At 40.6% G+C, this 27966-nt stretch overlaps 1 protein-coding gene across 4 annotated transcripts; it reads right to left on the reverse strand.

Moving 5' to 3' along the window:
* On the reverse strand, positions 1-27966 carry RPP40 (ribonuclease P/MRP subunit p40). 4 transcript variants are annotated; one of them, XM_049882583.1, is made up of 10 exons: positions 27774-27859; positions 26102-26289; positions 25596-25740; positions 6219-6287; positions 5588-5683; positions 4699-4824; positions 3046-3129; positions 2247-2445; positions 1988-2122; positions 1-234 (listed from the first exon to the last, which is right to left on the reverse strand). In XM_049882583.1, exons 2-10 carry the CDS (start codon positions 26114-26116, stop codon positions 36-38), a joined length of 1068 nt encoding a protein of 355 aa, XP_049738540.1. In that variant the 5' UTR covers positions 26117-26289; positions 27774-27859; the 3' UTR covers positions 1-35. The 4 variants fall into 4 exon arrangements, with proteins under 4 accessions (XP_049738540.1, XP_049738551.1, XP_049738520.1 ...); XM_049882594.1 differs by having other exon boundaries at positions 3-234; positions 25996-26289; XM_049882563.1 differs by lacking the exon at positions 26102-26289 and having other exon boundaries at positions 5-234; positions 27774-27966.

Consider the following 27966-nt stretch of genomic DNA (forward strand, 5'->3'; position numbering starts at 1 on the left):
AAAAACATCATTTTAAATTTATTTATTTATTGTTTTTATGGTGGACAGTCATCATTTGCCCCAACAGCCATCTGAAGCCAATAGTCCTGGTTATTAAAAATCACAAAGTTGTACAAATGTTCTCCTCCTTTTCGAAAGCCATGTTCATTTTCTCTCCAAGAAACTGGGCTGTCTGCAAAGCCTTGAACAGACAAGGAAACCCAAGGAGCTAACTTTGGTTCGTCAAAGTAGTGACTGAAAAAGAAGATAATTTTTAATAAACGGAGAATAGAAATGTTCACATTTATTTTTTTTATTTATCCAGGATAAGTGGTATTTCTGAGGGTCTAAAGAAGCTTAAGCCTAAACTTTAAATTCCTGATGTCGTATTTTAAATTTAATAAAGGTCATCAAATTAGCCCCCCAAACAATGAACTTAAGCTGTTCCTACCTTTATTCTGAAAGAGTATTAAAAATAACAACAAAAACCCACAAAGTAGACAAGAATAGTTTCATTCCTTTAAATAGTGATGCTTTCAGAGTCTCTGTTAACTGAAACATTACAGAATAATTTATTGTCTCTTAAGAAACTGACTTTCCTATTGAAGAAAATCAAAGAGGTAGTAAAATGTAAAAAGGGATGTTGGCTTTAAAAAACGGAAGCCTTTTGTTCAAACAAAAATTTGTATATGAATATTCACGCCAGCACTATTCATAACAGTCAATAGGTGGAAAAAACCCAAATGTTCATCAATGGATGAACGGATAAACAAAATGTGATATATTCATACAATGGGATATTATTTGGCCATAAAAAAGAATGAAGTACTGATATATGCTGCTACATGGATGAACCTCGAAAGCATTATGACAAGTGAAAGAAGCCAGACACAAAAGGCCACATACCGGACGATTCTATTTACACGAAATGTCCAGAATAACCACTCCAAAGACGGAAAGCAGGTCAGTGGTTGCCAGGGGGTAGAAGGAGGAAGTAAGGAGAGTGACTGCTTAATGGGCACGGGGTTTCCCTTTGGAGTGATGGAAAAGTTCTGGAACTAGACAGTTCCAGATTACAGTTGTACAATGCTGTGAATGTACTAAATGCCACTGTACACTTTAAAATGGTAAGCTTTATTTTATATGAATGTTTCCATAATTAAAAAAAAAAAAAGGAAAACCCTCCAACCTTAAATCTCAGACATAGCTAATAAATGTGAAAAAGGATGTTGTTGGGTTTAAAGAGGAAACTCCTCTAAAATTTAAATCTTAGATGTTTTAAAAATAAAGATTGAGAGGTATGCTTGCTATATAATTATGCTCAATTTACAGTCTTTTCAAAAACGGATTTAAGTTTCCTAACTTTAGACACAAATGTACATATTTATATAGTACCTCCCAAAAAGAAAAGGCAAATACTACTTCATACAGTACTTGGTATATTACTAATGCCCACTAATCCGTAGACTGGTAGGGTTAGAACGTGTCTGAGACATGAATTGGATTCAGAGGTGTTGAGACTCTTTCTCACCACTTCTTATAATCCGTAGAATGTTAAGACTAGAACACATCTGAGATGATTCGGATTCAGAGGTGCTGAAACCCTTTTTTTCACTACTACTTTTTGAAGTGAAATATCTTGCAGAACTCCCATACTTAAAGCATCATTCGTCCACAGGGTACTGCTGTTTTCTTAGGTGCTATTAGAACTTCTATTGCCCCAAAATGGATGGAAAGCAGAATAAGAAAAATGAGCAGTTCGTTTTTAAGAAGAATATTTTAAGTGCTGCTGTTTTTCTTTTCATAAGGACGAGGACTTGGCAATAGAATTTTTCTATCAGCAAGGGTAATCATGCTGCTTAAGATGGTAATGCTATTACACTTTGAACCCAAGCAGAAAAACAGGAAAATGTTTGTGAGGGGACTCTGCAATCCAGAGCACTAGCATTGTCACTAAAATGTCACGTTGGCACAGACGAGCAAGAGAGAAAAGGCAAAAGAGTCTCACCACAGTTGTTCCAGTAAGAGATTGATCTTCTCTGGAAGTAGGAAACCAGTGATTGTACATAAATAAGCTTTTGTCACCACTGTGCTTGGCTGAGGACAGTAATAGGTTGATAAGAAATTATTAGGCTCATTGTTTCTGTCACAAAAAAAAGAGAAAGAAGACACATTTGTATCTACCACATAATCATGTTCAACCCAAAGCTAAGAAAAGAAGATGAAAGCCAGGCCCAAAGAAGGTCCTGGCGAGATCAGATACGTACAGGTTGACGTGACTGAAGACAGCTCCCAGCCAGTCCCAGAGCTCCTGGGCGCTGCAGGCTGCCTCAGCTGCCCCCCGGAGTGCATGGCTCTGCAGCACTGGGCACTGCAGGTCCGTCAGTGTGCTCAGGGCTATTTCTGGCTGCTGCTCCTGAATTTGGTAACTGGAAAAGTATGACATCATCGTTGATTCTTCTGCACCTTAAAACATACCATTTATGGTCATTTAAATATTTTAAATAAGTTCAGTAAATCCTTGAAACTACAGTACTCCCATCTGAGATTTATGGGAAGCAGGCAGGATTGAGTAAGATGGAAGGAAGTTGTGCAAAGTTGTATTTGAATTAAAATCATTAAAATTGCTTTTAGCGACTTGTGCCAAAGTTCCGCAAACATTCATCTTCTTTCAGAATTTTCCTGGAAAAGCAAAACACTTTCAGCTCCAACCCATACTAGTTCCACAATTTGCTCTAGTAAAAAAAGATTCAACTTAATAAATAAAACCAAAACCATTCCTTTTATATAAGTAAAATTGCTGACCTCTACAGAGGAAGTCTATTTGCATAATCTCTATTAAGGCAAGGGAAGAGGAACTGAATGATGATATAATCTCATTCAAGATTGTCTTTTAAAATCCAGTAAAGTGCAAGTGTTTTTCTTTTAAAGGATGTCTCCGTAACCTACAGCCTTGGAAAATAAAAATAGTGGCTCCCTCCAGGGCAAACAGCAGGATTATTTACTGGCCAGTGTAATAAAATGATGTCTCTCCCTCTCTCTGGCACAAAGGTCAGGCGGGCTTACTGCTCATTCTGAAAGCTCCAGGTTCCTCTACCATAACGCACCCCACTGCACGAGCAGTTGTCATCTGGCCCTCTTCATATCGCCCTGTGGGAAATGGGGCTCAGGTAAATGACGCTGGGACTCAGCTCCTGCTACTGCTGTGAGTCGTAAGGTACTTTTTCTCTGATAAGGAGCTTCCTGTCTTCTGCCAGCATCCATAAAACTGTGGCAGGCTAACTTTTAGACGGCAAATATGGTAAAATCTCAGACCTCACACAGTCCTTGACAAACCCTTAAAATAATCAGGTGTTTGAGGAGCAAAAAGCTATCCAGAATCCTGCACATGGATGGTCCTCACAGAAGGCTCCATGAGATGCTAGTCCTTAGTCAATACATAGAGATGAGACACTACGCTCACTATTAGCTCCACCAGATATAGGGAGAGCCTGGTGTTACAGATGTAGGACTTATGGAAGCAGCTGGAGCACCAGTGACCAGAAACTTCCCATGAGGGGCACACAGATGAGCATATTTCCAAAAAGGACCTATGTGCTTACCCACTGTCTAAGAGAGTACTATGTTGTCATAATTCTTAATGATTGGATTCATCATAATCTGGTGGCACAGTGGTTAAGAACTATAACTGCTAACTAAAAGTCAGTTCAAATGCACCAGCTACTCCTTGGAAACCCTATGGGGCAGTTCTACTCATACAGGGTCACTATGAGTCAGAATTGACTGACAGCAACAGGTTTGTTTGGAAACACTGGTGGCGTAGAGGTTAAGAGTTACGACTGCTAACCAAAAGGTCAGCAGTTCGAATCTACCAGGAGCTCCTTGGAAACTCTACGGGGCAGTTCTACTCTGTAGTATAGGGTCGCTATGAGTCGGAATCGACTCAATGGCAAACAAGCCAAAGATCCACTTCTAAAAAGGGCAAGGTGCAGGGCAGTTAGTTGTCAGCAGATTAACTTGTTTGGTGAATATAAAATTTTGAACAAAATTTAGTGTTCTACTTAATCAAAAGTTACAACAAATCTAATTTGACATTTAACGGTACACCTGAGTTATAACCCTGCATAATGAATAAAAAGTTTGTATAAATAACTATTAATTGGTGTTATTTTAAAATATTATAGCCAAGGCTGTCTGAGGTAAGCTGTAAGAAGAAAGGGGAGAAAGAGAAAAGTCAGCTGCTCTGGGGCCACTCAAACGATACCTGGGTCTACATATAACCCAAGAAGACTCAGGCAGCTGGCTTGCATGTCTAGATTAACCTGAACTATGCCTCTTAGGATGTCAGAGGAGGCCAAAGCCACTTCCTTAATAATGTTTATATATATACAAATACAGTATCCCTTAACTATCGGGATGAATCACCACTCCATCTTCCATTAACAGTTGTTGTGGAGCCAATTCCAACTCATGGCGACCCCCCATATGTCAAAGTAGAATTGTGCCCAATAGGGTTTTCAGTGGTAGATGTTTTGGCAGTAGACTGCCAGGCTTTTCTTCTGAGGTGCCTCTGGGTGGACTCAAACCATTAACTTTTGAGTTAACAGCCCAATGTTTAACCATTTGCACCACCCAGACACACCGATCCTCCATTACTCTCCCTTAATTAATAATCAGATTTCAAAATCATTTTATCATTATATTGTTTATTTTTCATACCTGTAGGATGCCAAGCCAAAAGAAAATCAAATTTTAATGGCTTCTTTTCTTTGAAGGACCAAGATGTTCTTTTATAGTTCTTGGAATCCGGGTTAAAGGAAAAATCCATCAAATCAATGGAAACAACTTAAAAAACAAAGAACAACTATTTCATTCATATATACAGCTTCCACTCTGAAAAAAGTATATTAAAAAATCCATATTAAAAAAAATCTTATGGATAGTAACAATTATTTTGTTCCTCTTGCACTCCCTTTGGTTTACCAAATCAAACTCTCGCTTCTATGGGCATTTTTAACATTGAGAGCTAACGACAACAGATGTTTTTAGTGCTTATTTTTCTAAGGTCAAAGACTAAGAGCAGAGATCCTCAGGGGCCAACTCAAACTTACCTATGGATGTGGTAGCCTTAATTACTGGTGTTTAAGCCTGACATTTTAAGCAGAATCAAATCTCTTCACTTATAGAAATTTTTCAGGGAGAAAATATATCACCCACCCATCCAATTTTTACTTATAACCATAAAGAGTTGAGGAAATTAAAAAAAAAAAAAATCTGTATTAAGAACAAGCTGTAGACTCCTATCTTGGGTTTATTACTCCAAATTTTTGACCTGAAACATATATATGAAGTGGACTGTGCCCAATCCTCTCAACTTATAAGATGCAGCCTACAGCTGAAGAAAAATAAATACAACAGCAGGATCTTATCTTCTCTGAAGCCCCTTGGTCATATAATAGCTCCTACAGTCAGAAGTTTTAGAGACAAGAAAAAGCCAAATGTTTTCTGAACAAAGAGAGTACAGGTAATTCATCAAACGTTTAAATTTAAATTGCTACAGGGAGATAACTGACTTGTTAGAATATGCAAGAGTGAGCCTAATACTTACTAAATTTCATGATTTTTCTGCCAGAATACTGAGACGGATGACCTTGAAGTCCAGTTTCTTCATAAGTGTCTTTATCCAGTGATAAAATTAATTTCCCTATGAATCAAATAATTTCCATAAAAGAGATGTTAAAAATATAAAATATCCTCTAAGCAAGAAAGCAAGGCAAACTGAACAATTAGATATTAGTGTAATAAATTACGTACAAGTATTTTATTGTGTTATTCATAAGACTGAAATTAGAAAGAAGGAATAGTTAAATTATGGTATACCCATTCTTTGGAGTGCCTTCAAGCCATTAAAATTAGTAAGTAAGAACTGATATAGAAAGATGTCTATGATATATAGCTTGGAAAAAAGGCAAACTGAAAACAATGTAATGACATATAATGTTAAAAAAAAACAAAAACCAAGACAACCCTTTGTGTGTATTTATAAACAAATAAAAAAATGTCTAGAAGAACAAACACCAATTTGTTAACAATAGCTGCTTCTAAAAAGGGGAGTGGGTTTAGAGGAAAGGAGATGAAGGGGGAGACTTTCACTTTATATATATTTGAATTATTAGGTTTTTTTTTTACAATATATATTTCTTTTACAATTAGAAAAACAAAAAAGTGAGTGTTCTTACCATTTGGTAGTAGGGCAACAGTATTATCTTCATCAATATTTGTATTGTATGTTAGTGCATAGCATGCACCTGTAAGAGAAAATCCAGAGGAGAAATTACAACCTGCAACTGTAACAAAGAATAAATCACACCTATAAAAAGCTTGTGGCTTATTTTCACATGGATATAAGTCTCCCAGGTGAGTAGTGGTCACTATCTATCACTGCTCCAGCTCATTCATTAAACCTAAAACAAGCCACGGGTAAGCCAGAGAACAAGAAAGGCCAAGTGCCAGCTCATTCACCTCCTACCATGTGCCTACTTGTGCAAGTTTCCTATCATCAAGTAGAAAATGCACTCAGAATGGAACATGTGCATTTGGGGATGCTGGCAGAGAGGCACAAAGCAGAACACTAGGGAAGTGTACACACCTTACAGGCAGAGTTCTAGGTTAATATTTGAAATTCACCAGAACTTGCGTGAAGTTACAAAAGCTACTTCAGAGCCAATTCTGGGGAGACAGTGGCATAAACAGATCACCGTTCTGACCCTTGTCCACAAATACAACAAGGAAACTGCACTCGGTCTTGAAGGACTCTGAATTGGGGAGCCAAGGATGGCAGTGGGAAACCTCAGACAGGCAAGGATCAACGAGTCATATACGGTAGGAAAATTGCTTTTCCCACCATCTTTGCCCCTCCTCCAAGCCTTGCAGCTGCTGGCTACTGTGAACTGGGATAACAACCCCAGCAAAACAGCCTGTTTCCCTAACCACCACACCCCGTCTGTGCAAAGAAGCAGGACCCCAACCTTCTGCTCTAAAATCAACAACGCAGACCTCCTGGGGCGGGGGGGGGGGGGTCCATTTGGCATGGGCCAGCACCTCCCCCACCTGGTAGGTGTTAGCTGCGAGGCTGCTAAAATTGCTACAGAAGGTCCTCCGCAGTGGTGTCTGCTCCCATAGCCAACACTCTGCCAGCCCGCATACTCCATGGCTCAGGCCTCTGAAATCAACAGGACAAATCTCCCTGGTGGCCAGTTTGGGTCTGTCTGGCCACCCCCTCCAGTCAATGTTAAGGACTGCTGAATGAGGCTGCTGTATATTAGGAAGAACATGTCTTGGGTGGAACCTACACCCACACCCAACATACCATTGGTGGTTTTAACAAGGCAGACATTCCTGGGGTCCATTCACAGAGTGTCAGTTCTTTCCCTCCTGGTAACTGTCAATTACTAGACTGATATGAACTCCTATAAATGATCCTCTGCTGTAGGGCCAGGAGGCAGGTCACCTAATTGGAGACTTCCTCCTCACAAACCACAGGGCTGCTAGGCTCTGAAATCAATGAGACAGATTCCTTGGAGGTCATTCTGGGGAATGCCAGCCCCTCCTCCTCCGATAAGGAGGAAATTCTGCCTGTGGTTCCCCTGAATGCCCGCTTAGATATAAATGGCCACCACTGGCAGGGAAGGAAGCTCCAGGCAAAATCGGAGGGCAACAGTGAGCCCTTCGGCGGGCTCACTAGGTGTGAGCTTTCTAAATGGAAATGTGGTTGCAGTAACAGAGCAGAGAGTAATAAGACAGAGAAGACTGTACACCCTGGTGGACAGATTGATTAGTGTGTGATTTCTTGCCCGAGTGGCTGCACTCTTTGGTGGACAGCTTGATCACAGCATGTTCTCTGGGGTATTTAGAAGACACTGAAAGTTGAAAACTGAGGTTTGGAACTTCTGAATCTTAATTGCATCAGGGAGGGAGAAGGAGCTATCACAAAGAGGGAGAGGACACCGTGAGCAAAGGCCAAAGGCTCTGTCTGTCTAAAATTTGTTTGCAGAAGTAGTGTTGGCAAAAACAACAAATACTGGGGAGCTCTGAGAAAGCTGACACCCTGAAAAATTTTAATCCTCCAATAAGAAAAAAAAATCACAAAATGCACAAACATAAAAGAAACAATGGCCTATCAAAATTACCACGACAAAGGGAATGAAATCACATCTATGGAAGCCTGAATAATGACAAGAATGAAAGAATATACTAAAACAATGTTAAACATAATCAAAGAACTAAGGGAAAACACAAAGGTCTAAAAAAATAAGGAAGACAATGCATGAACAAAATGAGAACTTAAAAAAAAAGATAAAAGAAACCAAACACAAATACTACAACTAAAAGAGACAATAACTGATACGAGAAACACAATGGAAATAGAAGTATTTAACAAAAGATTTTCTCCGCCTGCAGAAGAATCAACAAATTAGAGAATAAGACAGTGGAAATTACAAAGGCTTAAGAGCAACAAAAACAGAGGGTCAAGACTGCTGAGCACAACTGGACAGAATTATGGGACATCAACAGACCCAATATACATATCATGGGAATTCCAGAAGGATACGAGGCAGAGCGAAAGAGACAGCGCTATTTGAAAAAATGACAGAAATTCTCCCAAATCTGATGACAGTATCAATCTACAAATCCAAGAAGCTCAAAGAATTCCAAGCAGAATAAATCCAAACACATCATAATCAGGCTCTCAAAAAGTAAAAAAAAGAGAGAGTCCTGAAAGCACCAAGATAGAACCAAACAGTCACATTTATCATAAAGAATCACCCAAAAGATCAAATGCCAATTTCTCCTTAGAAACACTGGAGGTCAGAAGGCAATTGAACGCTACATTTAAAGGCTGGGGGGAAAAAAAAAACTGGCAACCAAGAATACTATACCTAACAAAGCTGTCCTTTGAGAAACCCAGAACCCAGTGCCGTCGAGTCGATTCCGACTCATAGCGACCCTAAAGAGGGTGAAATTAAAACATCCCCAGACAAACAGAAACTGAGAGAGTTCATATCCACCAGACCAACCCTACCAAAAATACTAATGGGAGTCCTGCAGATGGTAGAGAAAAGACAGTAGAAAGTAATTCAAAGCCATGCATAAAAAGTAAGATCTCTAGTGAAGGTAACTGCATGAATAAGTATAAGGACTAGTAGTAAGGTATTCACACTTGATAATTCTAGTTCTTTTGTCCCTCATCCTTTTTAATGGCAAATGTATAAAAGCAAGGGTAAAATTATGTTACAGAGTACATGAAATATAAAGATACAATTAGTGGTAACAACAACAAAAAGGGGGTGTATAGGTACAGAATTTCTCATAGGTTACTGAAGTTAGGCTGTCATCACCTTAACCTAGAATGTTATAACTGCAATATGTGAAATGTAACATTCATGATAACCACTAAGAAATTACCTTAAAAACATACACAAAAAGAAAAAAGAGAACCAAAATACCTCACTACAATAAGCCAACCAAACATAAAAGCAGACAGTACTAAAGGAATAAGACAAAGAAAGTGTAAGACATACAAAAAAACAAATACCAAAATGGCAGAAGTAAATAATTTCTCATTGGTAATTACCCAACCCAGACCCAGTGCTGTCAAGTCGATTCCGACTCATAGCGACACCACCACCAGGGTTTCCATTGGTAATTACAGTGAACGCAAATGAACTAAATGCTCCAGTCGAAAGGCAAAGAGTGGCAGAATGGATTAAAAAAACATGATCCAACTACATTTTTTTTTACAAGAGACACACCTCAGACCCAAGGACATAAATAGGTTGAAGGTGAAAGGATGGAAAAAAAAGTCTATGCAAGTAATAACCAAAGGAGAGCTGGGGTGGCAACCTTAATATCATACAAAGTAGACTTTGAGACAAAATCTGTTAGAAGATTTTAAAGATTAGAAAAGACATTATATAGTAATTAAAAAAAAACCCCAAAACGAAACCCAGTGCCGTAGAGTCGATTCCGACTCATACCAACCCTATAGGACAGGGTAGAACTGCCCCACAGAGTTTCCAAGGAGCGCCTAGTGGATTCAAACTGCCAACCCTTTGGTTAGCAGCCATAGCACTTAACCACTACGCCACCAGGGTTTCCATAGTGACAAAAGGGTCAATTAATCAAGAAGTTTTAACAATTAAGTATATACAAGTATGTATATACTTAATTGTTAAAACTTTTTGTTAATCTAACTTAGTTATCTAGTGCTGCTATAACAGAAATAACACAAGTGGGTAGCTTTAACGAATTTATTTTCTCACAGTTTAGGAGGTTTGCTGTTGTAGTTTGGTGCCGTCAAGTCAGTTCTGACTCATAGTGACCCTATATCCAACAGAACGGAACACTGCCCGGTCCTTCCAACCTAAGCGGGTCATCTTCCAGCACCATGCCAGACAATGTTCTGCTGCTATTCATAAGTTTTCCACTGGCTAATTCTTTTCAGAAGTAGACCACCAGGTCCTTCCTAGTCTGTCTTAGTCTGCAATCTCAGCTGAAACCTGTCCACCATGGGTGACCCTGCTGGTATTTGAATACTGGTGGCACAGCTTCCAGCATCACAGCAACACACAAGCCCCTCCAGTACAACAAACTGACAGACACATGGGGGTTTAAAAGGCTAGAAGTCCAAATTCAGGGCACCAAATCTAGGGGAAGGCATTCTCTCTCTATTGGCCCTGGGGGAAGGTCCTTGTCTTCTAAGCTTCTGCTTCTGGATAATCTTCATGTGGCTTGCCACCCCCTTTCACCATCTCTGCACTGCTCACTTGTTTGATCTCTTTTATACCTCAAAAGGCATTGACTCAATATATACTCTTTGCTAATCCTGCCTCATTAACATAACACAGAAAACACATTCCCGAATGGAATTATAACCACAGGCATAGAGGTTAGGATTTAAAACACGTATTTTTGGGGACACAATCCAACCTATAACAGTAGCCAACATTGGAGCACCTAAATACATAAAGGAAACACTGAAAGAATTAAAGGGGGGAAATCAATAGCAGTACAATGACAGTTGGAGACTTCAACACATCACTTTCTGTATTGGAGAGAACATCTAGAGAGAAAATCAACAAGGAAACAGAGTACCTGAATGATACTACAAATAAACTGGACTTACCAGACATATACAGGACACTTCACCCAACAATAACATAATATACATCCTACTCCAGTACACATGGCTCATTATCCAAGAGAGGTCAAATGTTAGGTCATAAAGCAAGTCTCGATGAGAAAAGACTGAAACCATAGAAAGTATTTTCTCTGACCACAATGAAGTGAAACTAGAAATCAATAATAGAAAAAAAAAAAACCTGGAAGATACCTGAAACACATGGAAATCAAACACACTATTAAATACCTTGGAAACCCTATGAGGCAGTTCTACTCCGTCCTATAGGGTCGCTATGAGTCGGAATCGACTCATCAGCCAAGAGTTTGGTTTTCTGGGGTATCAAACTACCAATGAGTCAAGAAAGAAATCATAAATTTCTTAGAGTCAAATGAAAATAAAAGTAAAACATACCACAACTTGTGGGATGCAGTGAAGGCAATACTCAGAAGGAAGCTTATAAAAATAATTGCTCCTTGGAAACTCTATGGGGCAGTTCTACTCTGTCCTATAGGGTCGCTATGAGTCGGAATCGACCCGACGGCACTGGGTTTATATGTAAAAAGGACAAAAGAACCTAACTCTACAGCTTGAGGAGGAACTAAAAAGAGAAGGGCAAACTAAGCCTAAACCTGCCAGAAGAAAGGAAATAACAAAAGTCAAAGCAAAAATAAAGAAATTGAAAACAGAAAAACAAAAGAGAATCACCCAAATCTTTGGTTCTTTGAAAAGACCAATAAAATTGACACACCTTTAGCCAGACTGGCAAAGAAAGGAAAAGATGCAAACAAGTAAGAAATGAAACAGGAGACACTACAACCGATCAGACAGAAATAAAAATTATGACACAAATTATGAACGACTGTATGGAAACAAACTGGATAACCTAGATGAAATTGACAAATTCTTAGAAGCACACAATCTACCCAAACTGACTCAAGAGGAAATAGAAAATCTCAGCAGGGCCATAGCAAGAGAAGATATTGAATCAGTATTCAGAAACCTCCCAACAAAAACATGTACTTGACCAGACAGCATCACTGGGGAATTCTACCAAACGTTCAGAGAAGAATTGATACCCCAATCCTGTTTAAGATCCCTCGGCTTTGGAGAAGGAACAAATTAACAAACAGGAAAAAATAATCTGCCACCTCCCCTAAGACGTGAACTTAGGGCAGGCACAGCTCCTTTGCCTAAGCATAGTCATAAGGGGTCTACGGAATTTGAATGCCTTTCACCCCTGCCTAGACCTGTGTAGGCCTATTTCATCAGCGTAGGCCCACTTTAGCACAGTACAACAGAGTATATGCCTGAAGCCTAACTTCAATTGTATCCCCTATATGGTGGAGTGGCAGGTTTGTGACATCTGATACCACCCTGCTCAATAAGCAGTGTCCTCACCTACACACATCAGGGGCCAGGGGACTGGTGGCTCCAGCCACTCCACCTAGCCACCCACGAGAGGTCCAAGAACAAGTGGTGCCTCCCAGTCCTTACAGCCAACAGCACTGGGTGCCCAAAGTTTGGCTGCAAAACCCATCCACCTACGCGATCCAGGGACATGCCTTCCAACCGGGCACTCAGGGGCAGCTGTCAGCCCTCTGCCTTGCTCAGCACATGACCCGCTACTACAGCCAGATACCTGTGCCTACTCGATCACCCCTGCCCACCTAGGACTGTAGGTGAGAGCCTACACCACACACTCAGTGACCAATGACCTGGACACCTGAGTTGAATCCACACAAGAAAAGTAAACAGATTCCTGGGCTCACGTATCTAGTAACAGCTTTAACCACCTGGTGACAGGACATGAGAGCTTCAAACATGCCAACAATCAAAGTAGTTCACGTGACCAACCTATTTGGGCATATCAAAACAAAACAAGAAACTAAGACAGAGTAAGCAAACATACAATACATAAATATGATAACTTATTCATGGCTGGGAGACAACAGTCAATACTGAATCACATAAAAAGGCAGACTGTAATGGCTTCAGCAAGTAACCAAAACAGAGAACCAAAAAACCTCCTAGAGGAAGAGAACTTCTTGGAATTACGGAGGGTAGGACTCAAAAGATTGATATACAGAGCTCTTCAAGAGATCAGGAAGGAGACCAGGAAAAATGCAGAACAAGCCAAGGAACATACAAAGAAATAGAGGAACTCAAGGAGATTATAGAAGAGCACAATGATAAATTTAACAGGTTTCAAGAATCCACAGAGAGACAGCAAACAGAAATCCAGAAGATTAACAATAAAATTTCAGAATTACACAACTCAATAGAAAGTCACAGGAGCAGAATTGAGGCAGTGAAAGTCAAAATTAATGGGACTGAAAAAAAAGCACTTGACACCAACTTATTTGAGGAAAAATCAGATAAAAGAATTTAAAAAAAAAATGAAGAAGCCCTAAGAATTATATCCAACTCTATCAAGAGGAATAACCTACAAGGGCTTGGAGTACCAGAATGGGGTGGGTAGGGGGATAAGAGAAAATACAGAGAGAACTGCTGAAGATTTGTTGGCAGAAAAAATCCCCGACTGAACCCAACACAGGGTAGATCCCAAAATAAAATAACCAAAACATACTACAATCAAACTTGCCAAAACCAAAGATAAACAGAGAATTTTAAGAGTGGCTAGGGATAAATGAAAAGTCACCTACAAAGGAGAGTCAATAAGACTAAACTCTGACTACTCCACAGAAACCATACAAGCAAGGCAATGGGATGACACTGAAGGAAAAAAATGGCCAGCCAAAAATTATGTATCCAGCAAAACTGTCTCTCAAATATGATGGCAAAATTAGGGCATTTCCAGATAAACAGAAGTTTAGGGAATTTGTAAAAACCAAACCAAAATCTAAAGAAATACTAAAGGCAGTCATCCAGTCAGAAAATCAATAACATCAGATAATAATCCAAGACTAGAACACAGGACAGAGCAACCAGATATCAAGCCAGATAGGGAAGTCACAAAAATAAATCAAAGCTAAAACACTGAAAATAGGCAAACAGAGATATCGAAATGTAACAGACAACATTAAAACAAAAAAGAGGGACTAAATAATACAGTCATAGAACTTTCATACGGAGAGCAAGGCAAGGCGATATCAAGAAATAAAAAATTGGTTTAAACTTAGAAAAACAGAAGTAAATATTCAGGAAACTAACAATCCTGTACATCAAAATAAAAAAACAAGAAAAACATAAAAAACCCAGCAAATACAAATCAACAACAATGAAAAAGAAGAAAAGACAATAAAGAAAAACGACTCAGCACATAAAATTAAGTGGAACAAAGAAACTGTCAACGACACACACACAAAAAAATCAAAGTGAAAGCACTAAACGCATACCTATCAATAACTACGCTGAATTTAAGTGGACTAAATGCACTAATAAAGAGACGGAGAGTGGCCGAATGGATTTAAAAAAACGTGATCAAGCAAACAACAATCAAAAAGAGCAGGAGTGGCAATATTAATTTCTGACAAAACAGGCTTTAAAGTAAAATCCACCGCAAAGGATACGATGTTAACGATTAAAAGGTCAATATACCAGGAAGACATAACCATCACAAATACATACGCATCCAACCACAGGGCTCCAAAATACATAAAAGAAACTCTAACAACATTGAAAAGAGGGACAGACAGCTCCACAATAATAGTAGGAGACTTCAACACACCACTTTTGGGGAAGGACAGAACATCTAGAAAGAAGATCAATAAAGACACCCACCCAAAACCAAACCCACTGTCGTCGAGTCGATTCTGACTCATAGTGACCCTATAGGACAGAATAGAACTGCCCCACAGAGTTTCCAAGGAGCACCTGGAGGATTCGAACTGCCAACCTCTTCGTTAGCAGCCGTAGCACTTAACCACTACATCACCAGGGTTTCCAATAAAGACACAGCAGATCTAAATGACACAATCGATCAATTGATCTCATAAACATACATAGAACACTCCACCCAACAGCAGCCAAATATACTTTCTTTTCCAACACACATGGGACATTCTCCGGAATAGACCATGTATTAGGCCACAAAGCAAGCTTTAACAGAATCCAAAACATCAAAATATTACAAAGCATCTTTTCCGACCATAAAGGCATAAAAGTAGAAATTAATAACAGAAAAAGCAAGGGAAAAAAAAATCAAACACATGGAAATAGAACAACACCTTGCTCAAAAACTACTATAGAAGAAATTAGAGATAGAATAAAGAAATTCACAGAATCAAATGAGAATAAAAACATATCCTACCAGAATCTCTGGGACACAGCAAAAGCAGTCCTTAGAGGTCAATTTACAGCAATAAGTGAACATATCCAAAAAGAAGGAAGGGCCCAAATCAAAACACTAACCTTACACTTCAAGTAAGTAGAAAGAGGGCAGCAAAAAGAAACCCATGGGCACCAGAAGAAAGTAAATAATAAAAATTAAAGCAGAAATAAATGAAATAGAGAATAGAAAAACAATTGCAAGAGTTAACAAGACCAAGAGCTGGTTCTTTGAAAAGTTCTACAAAATTGATAAACCACTAGCCAAACTGACAAAAGAAAAACCTGACAGGAAGCAAATAAAATGAATAAGAAATGAGTTGGGTGATATCACAACAGACCCAACTGAAATTAAAAAAATCATAACAAAATACTATGAAAAACTGTACTCCAACAAATTTGAAAACCTAGAGTAAACGGACAATTTCTAGAAACACTACCTACCTAAACTAACAGCAACAGAGATAGAACAACTAAAAAGACCTGTAACAAAAGAAGAGATTGAAGAGGTAATTAAAAAACTCCCAACAAATAAAAGCCCTGGCCCTGATGGCTTCGCTGGAGAATTCTACCAAACTTTTAGAGAACAGTTAATGCCAGTACTACTAAAGGTATTTCAGAGCACAGAAAAGGATGGAATACTCCCAAACTCATTCTATGAAGTCAGCATAACACTGATACCAAAACCAGGTAAAGACACCACAAAAAAAGGAAATTACAGACCAACAGCCCTCATGAACACAGATGCAAAAATCCTCAACAAAATTCTAGCCAACAGAATTCAAGAACATATCAAAAAAATAATCCACCATGACCAAGTGGGATTCATACCAGTTATGCAGGGATGGTTCAATATTAGAAAAACAATCAATGTAACCCATCACATACATAAAACAAAAGAACCACATAATCTTATCAACTGATGCAGAGAAGGCATTTGACAAAGTTCAACACTCATTTATGATAAAAACTCTCAGCAAAATAGGAATAGAAGGGAAGTTCCTCAACATAATAAAGGGCATTTGTAGAAAGCCAACAGCTAACAGCATCCTAAATGGAGAATCTGAAAGCATTTCCCTTGGGAACCGGAATCAGGCAAGGATATCCTTTTATCACCGCTCTTATTCAACGTATGTGCTGCAAGTCCTAGTTAGACCAATAAGGCAGGAAAAAGAAATAAATGGCATCCAAATCAGTAACAAAGAAGTAAAAGTGTCCCTATTGGCGGATGATATGACACTATATGTAGAAAACGCAAAAGACTTCAGAAGAAAACTACTGGAAATAATAGAAAAATTCAGCAGAGTAGCAGGATCCAAGATAAACATAGAAAAATCAATTGGATTCTTCTACAACAACAAATAGAACTCCGAAGAGGAAATCACCAAACCAATACCATTTATAATAGCCCCCAAGAAAACAAAATACTTAGGAATAAATCTAACCAGAGATGTAAAACAGCTATACAAAGGAAACCACAAGACACTACTGCCAGAAAGCAAGAGACGTACGTAAGTGCAAGAGCATACCTTGCTCGTGGATAGAAAGACTCAACCTTGTGAAAATGTCAGTTTTACCCAAAGCTATCTACAGGTACAATGCAATCTCGATCCAAATCCCAGCAACATTTTTTAATGAGATGGAGAAACAAATCACCAACTTCATTCGGAAAGGGAAGAGGCCCTGGGTAAGTAAAGCATTACTGAAGAAGAAGAACAAAGTGAGAGGCCTCGCATTACCTGATTTTAGAACCTATTATACCCCGACAGTAGTCAAAACAGTCTTGTACTGATACAACAACAGATACATAGACCAATGGAACACAGTTGAGAATCCAGACATAAATTCATCCACCTATGAGCAGCTGATATTTGACAAAGGCCCCAAGTCCATTAAACGGGGAAAAGACAGTCTCTTTAACAAATGGTGCTGGCAAAACTGGATCTCCGTCTGCAAAAAAAAAAAATGAAACAAGACGCATACCTCACACCATGCACAAAAACTAACTCATACTGGATCAAAGACCTAAATATAAAATCTAAAACGATAAAGATCATGGAAGAAAAAACAGGGACAACACTAGGAGACCTAATACATGGCATAAACAGAATACAAAACATAACTAACAAAGCACAAACACTAGAAGACAAACTAGACAACTGGGAGCTCCTAAAAACCAAACACTTAAGCTCATCAAAAGACTAAAAAGACAACCTACAGACTGGGAAAGAACTTTTGGCTATGACAAATCCGATCAGTGTCTAATCTCTAAAATCCACAAGATATGGCAAAACCTCAACAACAAAAAGACAAATAACCCAATTGAAAAATGGCCAAAGGATATGAACAGATACTTCACCAAAGAAGACATTCAGGTGGCTAACAGATACATGAGGAAATGCTCACCATCATTAGCCATTAGAGAAATGCAAATCAAAACTACTATACAAAGGATATCACCTCACGCCAACAAGGCTAAAAAAGCTAGCAATAATCCAAAAAACAAAATAATAAATGTTGGAGAGGTTGTGGAGAGACTGGAACACTTATACACTGCTGGTGGGAACAAAAAATGGTACAACCATTTTGGAAATCAATTTGGCACTTCCTTAAAAAGCTAGAAATAGAACTACCATACGATTCAGTAATTCCACTCCTTGAAATACATCCTAGAGAAATAAGAGCCCTCATATGAATAGATATATGCACACCCATGTTCACTGCAGCACTGTTTACAACAGTAAAAAGATGGAATCAACCTAGGTGCCCATCAACAGATGAATGGATAAACAAATTATGGTATATTCACACAACGGAATACTATACAATGATAAATAAAGAACAATGAGGAATCTGAGAAATGTCTCATAACATGGATGAATCTGGACGGCATCATGCTCAGTGAAATCGGTCAGTTACAAAACAAATATTGTATGAGACCACTATTATAAGAACTCAAGAAAGGTTTAAACACAGAAGAAAATATTCTTTCATGATGGGGAGGGAGGGAGAAGGGAATTCACTAACTAGATAGTAGATAAGAACTATCTTAGGTGAAGAGAAGGACAACACACAATACAAGCTAAGTCAGCACAACTGGACTAAACCAAAAGCTAAGAAGTTTCCTGAATGCAACCAAACACCTCAAGGGACAGAGTAGCAGGGGCAGGGGCCTGGGGACCATGGTTTCAGGGGCCTTCTAGGTCAATGGTATAACAACGTTTATCAAGAAGATGTTCTGCATCCGACTTTGGAGAGTGGTGTCTCGGATATTAAAAGGTAGACAGCAGCTATCTACGATGCATCAATTGGTCCCAACCCACCTGGAGCAAAGGAGGATGAAGAACACCAAAGACCCAAGGAAAATATTAGCCTGAGACAGAAAGGGCCACATAAACCAGAGACCCCACCAGTCTGAGACCAGAAGAACTAGATGGTGCCCGGCTACCACCAATGACTGCCCTGACAGGGAACACAACAGAGAGTCCCTGACAGAGTAAAGAAAAGCGGGATGCAGAGCTCAAATTCTAGTAAAAAGACCAGACTTAATGGTCTGAGACTGAAGGGGCCCCAGAAGACATAGCCCTGGACTCTGTTAGCTCAGAACTGAAACCATTCCTGAAGCCATCTATTCAGACAAAGATTAGACTGGTCTATAAGACATAAAATGATACTTGTGAAGACAGTGCTTAAATGGGCAGCTCCTGTCCTCTGGTGAGATGAGAAAGCAAAAAGGGACAGAAGCTGGTTGAACGGACATGTGAAATATGGGGTGGAAAGGGGGAGTATGCTGTCGCATTATAGGGACAGCAACTAGAGTCATGTAACAGTGTGTATATAAATTTTTGTATGAGAAATTAACTTGTAAACCTTTACTTAAAGCACAAAAAAGATTACACAAAAACTACTGGAGAGATTAATAAAAGGCCAGTTATAATGATTTTTAAACAGTAACAACAACAAAAAAAGAAGAAAATGTTCTGCATCCCACTTTGGTAAGTGGCATCTGGGGTCTTAAAAGCTAGTGATCAGCCACCTAAGATGCAGTAATTGGTCCCAACCCACCTGGAGCAAAGGAGAATGAAGAACACCAGAGACACAAGGAAAATATTAGGCCAAGAGACAAAAACGGCCACATAAAGCAGAGACTCCATCCGCCTGAGACCAGAAGAACTAAATGGTACCTGGCTACCACCTATGACTGCCCTGACAGGGAACACAACAGAGAGTCCTTGAAGGAGCAGGAGAAACGTGGGATGCAGAACTCAAATTCTAGTAAAAAGACCAGACTTAATGGTCAGACTGAGACTACAGGAACCTCAGAGAACACGGCTCCCAGACTCTATGTTAACCCAAAACTAAAACAATTCTTGAAGCCAATTCTTCAGACAAAAGATTAGGCTGGACTATAAAACACAAAATAATACTCGTGAAGAGAGTGCTTCTTAATTCAAGTAGATACATGAGAATGAATGGGCAGCTCCTGTCTGGAGGCAGGATGAGAAGGCAGAAAGGGACAGGAGCTGGTTGAATGGACACGGGAAATCAGGGGTGGAAAGGGGGAGTGTGCTGTCACATTATAGGGATAGCAACTAGGGTCACATAACAATATGTGTATAAATTTTTATATGAGAAACTAACATGAGCTGTAAACTTTCACTTAAAGCACAAGAAATTAAAAAACTAAAAACACTACTCTGAGATACTATTTTACCCCCCAACCAACCAACCCATTGCCATCGAGTAGATTCCAACTCATAGTGACCCTATAGGGCACAGCAGGCTTGCTCCATAGGGTTTCCAAGGAGCAGCTGGTAGATTCAAAATGCCAGTCTTTTGGTTAGCAGCCGTGGCTCTTAACCATTATGCCACCAGCTAGATGGCTAAAATTAACAAACAAAAAAACAATGGAAAATAACAAATGTTGGCGAGAATGTGGGGAAATTAGAACCTTTATCCACTGCTTGTGGAAATGCAGAATGATACAGCAGTTGTGGAATACAGTGTGGTGGTTCCTCAAAAAACTAAAAATAGAACTAATGTATGACCCTGCAATCCCCCTGCTAGAAATATACTCAAAGAACTTGAAAGCAGCCACACAAACATGTACACCAATGTTCACTGCAGCACTATTCACAAAAGCCAAAAGGTGGAAATAACTAATGAATGAATAAACGAAATATGGTTCATACATGCAATGAATACTACTTAGCCAGAAAAAGAAATGAAGTCGTGATCCATGCTACAACATAGATGGAGCTTGAAGACATTACGCTGAGCGAAACGTCAATCACAAAACATCAAATATTGCATGATTTCCCTCATATTAAAAGACTAAAGAGGAGAAATGTATAGAAACCAAAGTTTCTTAGTGGTTACCAGGAGTAGGAGGGAAAGGGAAAGGAGGGATTATCACTTATGGAATACTGAGTTTTGGTTTTTGGTGGTGGAAAAATTACATCAGTTAAGGGTAAGGGTTGCACCACTGATTAATGTAACTCATGTCAACAGTTGTACATGTCTTTGTCTGGAAGCTCCGCTGAAACCTGTCCACCAGGGGTGACCCTGCTGGTATTTTAAATAGCAGTGGTATAGCTCCCAGCATCACAGCAACACACAAGCAACCACAGTACAACGAAGTGACAAATGTGTGGTGGAACCTGTGCATAGAATAAGAGGCATCTGTTCGAACAGATTACAAGGGAATACTGCATGGTCTAAAGTTTAAAAAAAAGTGTGCATCAGCGTTGTATCCTTTCGCCATATTTATTCGATCTGTATGCTAAGCAAATAATCTGAGAAGCTGGATTATATGAAGAACACGGCATCAGGATTGGTGGAAGACTCACTAACAATGTGTGAAATACAGATGACCAGCCTTGTTTGCTGAAAGTGAAGATGACCTGAAGCATTTATTGAAGAAGATCAAAGACTACAGCCTGGATTACACTTCAATATAAAGAAAACAAAATCTTCACAACTGGACCAATAAGCAACATCATCATAAATGGAGAAAATACTGAGGTTATCAAGGATCTCATTTTACTTGGATCCATAATCCACACCCACGGAAGCAGTAGTCAAGAAATTAAATGATGTACCACACTGGGCAAATCTGCTGCTGAAGACCTCTTTTAACTGTTGAAAAGCAAAGATGTCACTTTGAGGACAAAGGTGCACCTGACCCAAGCTATGGTATTTTCAATTGCCTCATATGCATGTGAAAGCCGGACAATGAATAAGGAAGACCGAAGAATTGCTGCCTTTGAATTATGGTGTTGGTGAAGAATATTGAGTGTATCATGGACTGCTGGAAGAATGAACAAGTCTGTCTTGGAAGTACAGCCAGAGCGCTCCTTAGAAGAAAGGATGGCGAGACTACATCTCATATACTTTGGACATGTTATAACGAGTGACCAGTCCCTGGAGAAGGACATCATGTTTGGTAAACTAGGGGGTCAGTGAAAAAGAGGAAGACTCTTGACAAGATGGACTGATACAGTGGCTGCAATAAGGGGCTCAAACAATTATGAGGATGGCACAAGACTCGTCAGTGTTTCATTCTGCTATACAAAAGGTCACTATGAGTTTGAATCGACTTGACGGCATCGAACAAAAACAAGTTGTACATATATAAAAGTTGAATTGGCAAATGTTGTGTGATAGATATATTGACAACAACCAAACGTACAGCTGCTGAGGCTGCTAATGCATAGCTCAACATCTTGTGGGATCTGGTTCCTTGGTTTGGAGGTTTAAGGTCATGGCTTCACGAGCCAACCCAGTTAAATGGCCTAATATAGTGTTTAGTGTTTCTGTTCTACTTCCTAATTTGTTGCGTGGGGCCTGAGGTTTTAAAAGCTTGCAAGCAGCCATCAAGGTACAATTGGTCTCTACTTGCCTGGAGTAACAGAGGAAGAAGGAGAGTCAGGAATAGGAGGAAGAAATGGAATGTGTGGCTTATTGCCTCCGTGAACAACTGCCTCATTTGCCATGCGACCAGAACTGCTACCATTACTGAACATTTTGATCAAAGATTCTATAGAAGAATTCCGATCAAAAGGGAAAAATGCAGAAGAGTATTCCAACATGGAGTCTAGATTTTTCTGAAGCCATGGAGGCTGGATGAACCCCTGACACTAATGCTCTGAGATGATCTTCATGCCTTAAATCAAAAACATACCCTGGACATGAGAAAATGCTCTCGATCATTAGCCATTAGAGAAATGCAAATTAAAACTACGATGAGATTCCACCTCACTCCAACAAGGCTGGCATTAATCCAAAAAACACAAAATAATAAATGTTGGAGAGGCTGCGGAGAGATTGGAACTCTTATACACTGCTGGTGGGAATGGAAAATGGTACAACCACTTTGGAAATCTATCTGGCGTTATCTTAAACAGTTAGAAATAGAACTACCATACAGCCCAGAAATCCCACTCCTCAGAATATACCCTAGAGAAACAACAGCCTTCGCACAAACAGATATATGCACACCCATGTTTACTGCAGCTCTGTTTACAATAGCAAAAAGCTGGAAGCAACCAAGGTGTCCATCAACGGATGAATGGGTAAATAAATTGTGGTATATTCACACAATGGAATACTATGCATCGATAAAGAACAGAGACGAATCTGTGAAACATTTCATAACATGGAGGAACCTGGAAGGCATTATGCTGAGCGAAATTAGTCAGAAGCAAAAGGACAAATATTGTATAAGACCACTATTATAAGATCTTGAGAAATAGTATAAACTGAGAAGAACACATACTTTTCTGGTTACGAGGGGGGAAGGGAGGGAGGGAGGGAGAGGGTTTTTTACTGATTAATTAGTAGATAAGAACTGCTTTAGGTGAAGGGAAGGACAACACTCAATACATGGAAGGTCAGCTCAATTGGACTGGACCAAAAGCAAAGAAGTTTCCGGGATAAAATGAATGCTTCAAAGGTCAGCGGAGCAAGGGCGGGGGTTTGGGGACCATGGTTTAAGGGGACTTCTAAGTCAACTGGCAAAATAATTCTATTATGAAAACATTCTGCATCCCACTTTGAAATGTGGCATCTGGGGTCTTAAATGCTAACAAGCGGCCATCTAAGATGCATCAATTGGTCTCAACCCACCTGGAGCAAAGGAGAATGAAGAACACCAAGGTCACACGACAACTAAGAGCCCAAGAGACAAAAAGGGCCACATGAACCAGAGACCTACATCATCCTGAGACCAGAAGAACTACATGGTGCCTGGCCACAATCGATGACTGCCCTGACAGGGAGCACAACAGAGAACCCCTGAGGGAGCAGGAGATCGGTGGGATGCAGACCCCAAATTCTCATAGAAAGACCATACTTAATGGTCTGACTGAGACTGGAGGAATCCCGGCGGTCATGGTCCCCAAACCTTCTGTTGGCACAGGACAGGACCATCCCCGAAGACAACTCATCAGACATGAAAGGGACTGGACAGTAGGTAGGAGAGAGATGTTGATGAAGAGTGAGCTAATTATATCAGGTGGACACTTGAGACTGTGTTGGCATCTCCTGTCTGGAGGGGGGATGGGAGGATAGAGAGAGTTGGAAGCTGGCAAAATTGTCACGAAAGGAGAGACTGGAAGGGCTGACTCACTAGGGGGAAAGCAAGTGGGAGTACGGAGTAAGGTGTATATAAACTTATATGTGACAGTCTGACTTATTTGTAAACGTTCACTTGAAGCTCAATAAAAGTTAATTAAAAAAAAAAAACTATGGAGACTGTAAAAAAAAAAAAAAAACATACCCTGAAGTCTTCTTTAAACCTAACCAATAGTTTAACTTAATTAGTAAAGATCTACCTTGAGCACCATGCCCTTTTAAGAACTATCTGTATGGGATCAAACTGACAACAGGAACTCAAAGGATTAGATGAGAAACTTAGGGGACAGTGAGTTTATATTAAATGGCGGAAGAACAACTCAGAAAAAGAGGGTGAGAATGGTTCCATAACTTGAATGTAATCAATGTCACAGAATTGCACATGTGGAAATTGCTGAATTGGTGTATGTTCTGCTGTGTATACTCTCAATGATAACCACCAAATAAAATAAAATAAAATATTTAAAAAGACTTAAAAAAATTTCTGAGCCTCAGTTTCCTCACCTGTAAAATGGAGACCATAATGCCTACTTCATGAGGACTAAATTCAACAAGATATGTGAAAGTGCCTGATACGTAGCAAGTATCAAGGTCATTAACAAAGGCATAACAAAGTTTAGTAGAGATGAAAGAATGTCTAGATGCCCTGCTTCTTAGGCAGTCCCAGCAGCATAAGAATGGAAGCAGCTACCAGACATACAAGACTTGTTCACAGCTCCACTAGAGTGGACACCCACAGAGGCTGACAACACAGAAGTAAGGGCTACTAAACAGGGAGCTCAACTGGGGTGACTTATGTAATAAGGGCAGACCCCCTTAAAATGAGTGTCGTCGATCCCTACTCCTGGTGACCCCATGGGTGTCAGACTAGAACTGCGCTCCACAGGGTGTCCAATGGCTGATTTTTCAGAAGCGGATTGCCAGGCCTTTCTTTCGAGGCACACCTGGGTGGAGTCAAACCTCCAACCTTTAGGTTAGCAGCTGTTTGTACCACCCAGGGATTCCCTAGAGACACTGTGAAATAGTTTCAAACAAATGGCAGTCGAGGTTTCTAGGAAAAGACTAGAACAAACCAATCAATCCAGCAGACACAACTGGGAATGGGGTGAGAAGAGGAGGGCTAGAGCCACAAAATCTAAGCAACTGAGTCACAATGAACACTTGGCTCTGTGAACAGCAGCTGTGGTGACCAGAGGAGAGGACCCTTTGAGATAGCTCAAGACATAGTGGTCCCTGTAGCCACATACCCAACAGCAGTGATATGAACACACAGGCTGCCAGACTTTCCTCTCCATTAATCCTTCCTCCGTACAACACCCTCATTCAACACTGTGGACAAGTGTAATCACGAACCAGCATCTAAAGGAAAGCTGGGGTTGGGGAGAGTGTTTCGTACACTTGGTCACACTATCACCACAGGTTTTAATTAAAACAAGAGAAGAATCCTAGTACTATGTGGTCTACCTATAGATCCCCAACTTCCCAGATTCACAGACATCACAGTTTTCGATACCTTTCTTTACAAACGTGTTGATGAATTCATGTGAAATTAATTCATGAAGAGGCAAATTCTTCACAAAGTAATAGGGTCCAGTTTCCATGACCAGGCTTTTCAGCTCCTTTGATAGTATCCCACATTCAGGAATCAGAAATGAAACCTATTGGAATGTGTAATATAAACAAGGTCTTATTTTCATGTAGATTAACATCCAGGTTCTCAAACACAAAAAAGATCGTGAAAGCTGCTGACTATTGCTCCATAGGTTTTCCTGGGACATAAATATGGTCAAAAAAAAGCGTCGAAGTTAACTTATCAACCTTAGGCAAAGACAAATGCGACAATTAAATTCATTTTTGCATTCAAACACACAGTACAGGAAAGAGAGCAGAGAAGTTTTAATCAAAGGGCTCACTTTTTATCTTTTGCAAATGAGCAATATATTTTATTTCCTGTTCCTTTTACTACTTTAATTCATTTTCAAGGACATATAATCCATAACCTATAAAGTCAATTCTCACTAATGGCGGTCCCATGTGTTACAGAGTAGAACTCCGTAAAACTGCCATAGAGTTTCCTCGGCTGTAATCTTTATGGAAGCAGATGGCCAGGCATTTCTTCTGCAGCATCACTGAGTGGATCTGAACTTCCATTCCTAGGTTAGTAGTCCACTCCAAATCGTTTGCACCACCCAGGGCCATCCAAGGACCTGTAATACAAGTGAGTATCCCTGATTTGTTTACGCCAGTAATACCCTAGATCAAAAGAACTGTCCCTTAAGATACAGAGAACTTATTGTTATGTGCCATCGAGTGATTCCAGCTCATAACGACCCTATATAGGACAGAGTAGAACTGCCCCATAAGGTTTCCAAGGACCAGCTGGTGGATTCGAACTGCTGACCTTTTAGTTAGCAGCCTGAGCTCTTAACCACTTGGCCACAGAGAATTTAGGAACATCCAGTTATTAAAAGGGTACATGGAAGCAGAAGTGCCCCTGGATGTTTCCATTTTCTAAACTGAAACAGACCCTGCTACTCTTGATGAGCTTTCCGCCCAAAGCAGAGATGCTAAAACCCTACAGGTTTCAAATGTCGCCAAGTTTAAAGCGCTCCACAACTTGAACACGTCTCTCCCAAAGCTGTAACGCCAGTCTGTTCCAGAAGGACCGGGGTCAACACCAATGCCTCTGAGAAACTGGCCAGACAGGCCTAAATTGTGATTAGGTTGATTAAAGAACAAAATGCTTAAACACTATGACCCTAAGGTTGACTTTTTGGAGGCCTCGCCACTTAACTAGGTTGGTGAAAAGGGCCCATTAGGCACTGCCTGGGAATTTCGGTTTTTCTCCTCTACTCTGGGCAGGTGGCAGGTCCTCGGTAAGCCAACAGTTAACCTCACCGACGCCTCAGCCGCCGCTTCTGTGGAAATGGCGCCCAAGGAGGATAACATTTTCGCCAAGCAACAATGTAACCACCCATAAGAAGCTCTTAAATTGCGTTTGCGAGGCCACACCGCAATTTCTACCAAGAGCTGCCGGAAATGGTGCACCATAGCCGGAGAAACCCGAGCGCAGCAGGCAGAATTCAAAGTTTCTCAGACATTATCAACCCGGTTCCCACAGGCAGTTTATAAAAGCAAGTCGCTTCCTGGGCCTGGACAGGAACGATGCTCTAGAATGATTCACAGACACGCTGGAGGGAGAAAGAAACAAGCTAAACAGAGGCGGTGGCGGGGAGGGGGAACCGCCTCCCTAATGCTGGGTAAAAGAGCAGCACGTGGCCGGCGCGCGGCTGCACAGCGCAGACGCCACACCCTCGAACTCCCTACTGCCCGGGCCTCTCACAACTCTCCCGGAGCCTCGACTCCACTTGGGGAAGGGTAGGAGACACAGAGCAGTACACCGCAGCGACCACCCTGTCCCTCCTCCCCAGGTCGGGCTCCGCCCCGCGCCCGGTGCACCCTAGGGGTTGTAGTCCTCCCAGGCCTGCAACGCGCCCGCCTGAGAGCGGTTGAGACTACAATTCCCAGAATGCCCTGCGAGGAACGCCCCACCGCCTACCCCGTCCCTGTGCTCATCGCGGGCGGTCTGGCCTTGCCAAACCCGGCTGGGCGCTCCCCTAGCTTTCTTGTCTGCGGTCTGCGGTCTGCGGACGGAGAGGGGCCCCGCTGGCTCGGGGGCGTCCCGACTTACCCGGTAATTGTGATAGTGCGTCTCCACGAGGTGCCGGTGGCGGGACTTGCCGTGACCAAAGTTGGATTTCTCGCAGACCAGCAAGTGCCGCGGCACCTCCCGCAGCCTTCGCAAGGTGGCCATGCTCTACCCGATTCTGAGTATGAGGCCGTCCAGGAACTCCGCTCGCCCCGCCCCCTCTCTTCTACCACTC

This window comes from Elephas maximus, chromosome 1, assembly GCF_024166365.1.
Source record: "Elephas maximus indicus isolate mEleMax1 chromosome 1, mEleMax1 primary haplotype, whole genome shotgun sequence".
NCBI classification, from domain to species: Eukaryota; Metazoa; Chordata; class Mammalia; order Proboscidea; family Elephantidae; genus Elephas; species Elephas maximus.

What these genes read in the sequence shown, in the direction of transcription:
- RPP40 (XM_049882563.1), bottom strand. Translation starts at nt 27,896, where the DNA reads ATGGCCACCTTGCGAAGGCTGCGGGAGGTGCCGCGGCACTTGCTGGTC. An exon ending in CGCACTATCACAATTACCGG is followed by an intron (nt 25,741 to 27,773) that starts GTAAGTCGGGAC and finishes ACATTCCAATAG; the next exon opens with GTTTCATTTCTGATTCCTGA. An exon ending in TGTTGCCCTACTACCAAATG is followed by an intron (nt 5,684 to 6,218) that starts GTAAGAACACTC and finishes TTTGATTCATAG; the next exon opens with GGAAATTAATTTTATCACTG.